The 4537-nt window shown below is 40.4% G+C and overlaps 1 protein-coding gene across 2 annotated transcripts; it reads left to right on the top strand.

The window, feature by feature from the left end:
• Positions 1 to 344: 344 nt before the first annotated feature.
• Positions 345 to 4280, top strand: LOC147462352 (amino-acid permease BAT1 homolog). 2 transcript variants are annotated; one of them, XM_086483662.1, is made up of 8 exons: positions 345 to 521; positions 937 to 1197; positions 1801 to 1819; positions 2005 to 2224; positions 2345 to 2526; positions 2635 to 2924; positions 3279 to 3408; positions 3619 to 4280. In XM_086483662.1, exons 1-8 carry the CDS (start codon positions 436 to 438, stop codon positions 3973 to 3975), a joined length of 1545 nt encoding a protein of 514 aa, XP_086339788.1. In that variant the 5' UTR covers positions 345 to 435; the 3' UTR covers positions 3976 to 4280. The 2 variants fall into 2 exon arrangements, with proteins under 2 accessions (XP_086339788.1, XP_086339780.1); XM_086483654.1 differs by lacking the exon at positions 1801 to 1819 and having other exon boundaries at positions 346 to 521; positions 937 to 1234.
• The last annotated feature ends 257 nt before the right edge of the window (positions 4281 to 4537 follow it).

The following is a 4537-nucleotide window of genomic DNA, read 5'->3' on the forward strand; positions in this document are numbered from 1 at the left end:
ATCTTTTTTTTTTATAAGAAATATATGTGTGTGCATCTATGTATGATGCACACACATATATTTCTTATAAAAAAAAAAGATACACACATATATATATATATATATATATATATATATATATATATATATATATATATATGCATATAATTTACTAAAATTATGCAAGCAAAATTATGCAAGGTGGAGCTTTACTTTAGCATTGTAAAAGAATAGAATGCATGAGAAGTCAAGCCATGTGGGGATGTGAAATGAAAGGTGCAATAAAAAGATCCATTTAATATTTTAAAACACAAATAACATCCAAGTCTAAATCATCACTCAAAACATTCATTCAAAGTATGGCTAACTCAACTCTCCAAGCCAGAAATATAATCACAGACCCACGACAAACTTGTTGACTTTGTGGAGAAACTCCTGCGAAAAGGCCGCTCAGCTATGGATGTGGAGAAGGTGAAGGTGGACTCAGGCGAGCAGCGCCTCAAAGAACTCGGATACAAGCAGGAGCTCAAACGTGAGCTCTCGTAAGTACCATCTCTACTCTTCAGCTCTTGTGAGTACAGCTCCCTCTTGGCTCTTGCGCGTTCGAACGCCATGTTTAGCCCTGAAGAATGCTCTGATATACTTATAGTACGTTGAAGGCGGCCTCTTTCTTGACGGCGTCTGGGAGTGATTTTGTGCAGATGGTAATTTGTTCGCTGTTAGAAGATATGGAGGTTAACCAGAGCTTAGAATGCTCCCATAGTTTTGTTTTAGGCTCATAAAACCACAAAGAATGAGCACCTTTAACCACTTCAGGTTTGTTTTGAAGTTGAGATGAAAATCATGAACATTTATCTGCAATTGCCATGAAGTTAGTCACTTCTAATGGTAGGAAGAAACGAAGGATGTGTGTGTTTTCGAAGCTCTAGTTGAATTGACATTCGCTTGATTGTGCAGGCTGCTGCATAACTTGGCCCTATCCTTCTCCATCATTTCTATTCTGGGTGTAGTCACCATATTGTACAACACGGGGCTTTCTTACGGAGGTCCGGTCTCCATGACGTATGGATGGCTCATTGTGAGTTTCTTTAGCATGTTTGTTGCTGTTTCCCTGGCAGAGATATGCTCTGCATATCCCACTACTGGAGGTCTCTATTTTTGGAGCTACCAACTTGCTGGCAAAGAGTGGGGTCCTTTTGCAGCGTGGATGACGGGCTGGTACAGATGTTTGTCTCTACTGCAGTTTTTCTTTAAGGTCATTTCAAATTCTCTAGTAGTAGTTTGTGTTTATTTTTCTTTCATAATTAGCTTGAAGGCCCCTCTTGATTCTTGAATCGGAATATTATTGCTCGCTCACTGTAGATAAGTACAGGATTGAGCCAGGACGAAAACCATGTGACAGGATTTTCTGCACAAGAAAGACTTTGTCGGTCGCATTCTAGAGCTCATTGGAATGCTGAAACTTGTGCATCAGACTACCGCGCGTCTAGCTGGCACAGGCTAGGTTCAATGATCCCCTCTGATCCCCCCCTTCCTGCTTGCATGTGCAGGAAATGAAAGATAAAAAAGAGCTGAACACCCCCACCAAAAGAAAAAGAAAGGCAGTTAGTTTGTAGGGATGCAATGTTAACTCATGCTGTTGGAAAGCTCAGAGGCAAAGAGAAAAGTCCCTGTTGGACCACGGAGGGGGCGTGTAAACCTTTGTTTTATTCTTCCTGTAAAATATGAATAGCCATAGTGAGATAACATGCGTTGTTAGTTATTTAGCAATTTACCTCTTCATGGGCACTGCAGTAGCTTATCATGCTCTGATATTTTCAGGTTCAACATTGTTGCGCAGGTGTGTTATTTCAACCGAGTGTGAGATGGTCGTGGAGGTTGTTTGCATGGGTGCATGTATTTGTGTTTTGCCTGTCAAAGGAGCTCATATCTCCTTGTCAGATACCTTGCTAAAATAGTTCCGCAGTGACCTATGTGCTTTCTAATTGCAATCTAAGAAGCTGCTGCCTATCAATTGGATCACAGTGGTCTGCGATTGCGAGCATTGACTATTATGTTGCTGTGCTCATTCAAACTATCATTTTACTTAGCACTGGAGGTGCCAACGGTGGAGGATACATGCTATCAAAGTATGAGGTATTAGGTATTTGTGGAGGCATTCTTTTACTTCATGCTGCTCTGAACAGCATTCCCATTGGTTGGCTTGCCTATGTTGGAATGTTTGCAGCTGCATGGAATATTATCGGTAAGAATGCACATAATGTTTCTTTTTAAACAATGGCTCCATCATATACGGATTCATAGTCTCCTCTATAATGTTGCTGCACATACAAATTCATTAAATAACTTTCATTCATTTCTCCAGGAGTCTTCGTGCTGATGTTTCTTATACCGTTGGTGTCTTCAACAAGGGCAAGTGCTAAATTTGTTTTTCAGCATTTCAACAAGGAATCCTCTTTTCAAATACACAGCAGCCCATATGTCTTCTTTTTGGGTCTTCTTATGAGTCAGTACACTCTTGCGGGATACGATGCTGCAGCTCACATGGTAATAATTTAACACTGCTTGCTTTTTGTTCTTCTCATTTGTTCAGCTGGAAAAGATTAGCGAATTCCGCTGCTAATGCTTCTCATGTTTCTTTGTTGACCTTTATAGTCAGAGGAAGCAAAATTATCTGACAAAAGTGGTCCTTACACCATTATAAGCTCAGTTGCTGTGTCCATAGTGGTGGGGTGGGGATATCTGTTGGGTATCACATTTGCTGTCACCGATTTGAACCATGTAATAGACCCTGCAAACGATGCAAATGGCAATGCCATCGCTCAAGTATTTTATGATGCATTTAAGAATAGATTTGGGTCTGGAATCGGAGGTATTTTTTGCTTGGGAGTAGCAGCACTTGCCGTGTTTTTTTCCGGCATGGGTGCAATGACGGCCACCTCAAGGTCAGTAAAGATCTCTGAGTTGTCCCGTTGTTTTTTATTTGATGCAAATGCCGATTCACACACACACACACACACACACACACTGAGAGAGCAAAGTGCATAGCTTGCATGGGTATTCATTGTACTCATTGAGACTTTAGTGCCATGAGAGGAAATATAATGATTTTAGAGTCTGCTTTGCATTTTATAGCTTGGCCAAGAAATTTTTTGAAAATGATGATCGAGTATCAATCTTATTGGATGGTGAACTATCCTTATGGTGCTGAATAATGCGTCTTTTGGACCTGGAACAAAAAACATTGTACATCAGAAAAAAACATTTTTTGACTGAAGCTCTTGTGAGTTGTCATGAAGGATCATTTATGGTTTCTCAAGAGATGAGGCAATGCCTCTTTCAAGGCTTTGGCATTCGGTGAATAGGTGGGACGTCCCTGTGAATGCAGTGTGGTTATGTGCAACAATCGCATTCATGCTGGCATTAACGGTACTGTTCGTTTGCAAATCGATGCTCCCCATGCATGTTATGTAGTTTTTTTCAGCAGTAGAAAAGAGAGTCCACATTTTGGTGCATATGAAGCTGACATTGATTTTGTGGTACTGATACCTTTTTCTCATTGTGATACACTATGAAATTAAAATTTCACTCATGTGGGACAAATTTGGAAGCTTGTACTGAAGCTCTTGTTTTGTGCAGTCTCTCGGGAGCTTTGTAGCTTTTCAAGCTTTGGTGTCGATTGCCACAATAGCCATATACATCACTTACGCAATTCCATCATTGTTGCGAGTCACGATAGCACGAAAGTCGTTTATCGGCGGGCCACTCAAGCTGGGTGTGTTTGGTATGATATGTGGGTGGGTAGCTGTGGCGTGGGTTGTAGTAATCACAGTGTTGTTCTCTTTGCCAGTGCAATATCCGGTCACAAGCAAGAATCTTAACTATGCACCAGTGGCAGTGGGAGGTGTGGCAGCGTTGTGCATTGCTACTTGGCTTGTGAGTGCAAGGTATTGGTTCAAAGGCCCGGTCGCAAACCTTGGAAAGCATGAGCTGTAAAAGGGGGTCTAATTCAAATCTTCTACCACTTGCTCCTCTTGCTTCTTTCTTTCTATGGAGCCAAGCATTCACTTGATTTTAGAAACCTTGGATAGGATCTTGAAGTATTGAACACTTGAAAGGGCTTTGTGAAGCATGGGAATAGCTCCACTTGTTTCATTATTTCTAAGCATCTTAAAAGGTTCTCAAAAGCCTTGTGAGTTCCACATACGAGTTTTGCTCTTGGGGAACAAATGACACATTAAATTGATAATTACTATTTATGCATTGTAAAACACATATTAAATATCTCACTTTGGGAACCACTATGGAAGTTAGTATTACACAAAGATAATGAGAACTCTAAATCACTATGACCCTTTTCCTTCTATACATCTACACATATATCTTGTCTATTTCTCTCTCTTATCTCTTTGAAGCAATAGAAGTGATGTTTCGAAGACGATGCTTTGTCCACTGATTCACTCGGTAAATCCATTGCAGATATTGGGCACTCACCTAAAGTCATTACTACATTGTGTTGAAGTCTAGATTTATGTCAATCAAAGCTTGTTTTTGTAGA

This window comes from Adiantum capillus-veneris, chromosome 2 (genome assembly GCF_014529385.1).
Source record: "Adiantum capillus-veneris isolate H3 chromosome 2, ASM1452938v2, whole genome shotgun sequence".
NCBI lineage: Eukaryota > Viridiplantae > Streptophyta > Polypodiopsida > Polypodiales > Pteridaceae > Adiantum > Adiantum capillus-veneris.

What these genes read in the sequence shown, in the direction of transcription:
- LOC147462352 (XM_086483654.1), top strand. Translation starts at nt 436, where the DNA reads ATGGATGTGGAGAAGGTGAAGGTGGACTCAGGCGAGCAGCGCCTCAAA. An exon ending in GAGCTCAAACGTGAGCTCTC is followed by an intron (nt 522 to 936) that starts GTAAGTACCATC and finishes TTGATTGTGCAG; the next exon opens with GCTGCTGCATAACTTGGCCC. An exon ending in AGCTGCATGGAATATTATCG is followed by an intron (nt 2,225 to 2,344) that starts GTAAGAATGCAC and finishes TCATTTCTCCAG; the next exon opens with GAGTCTTCGTGCTGATGTTT.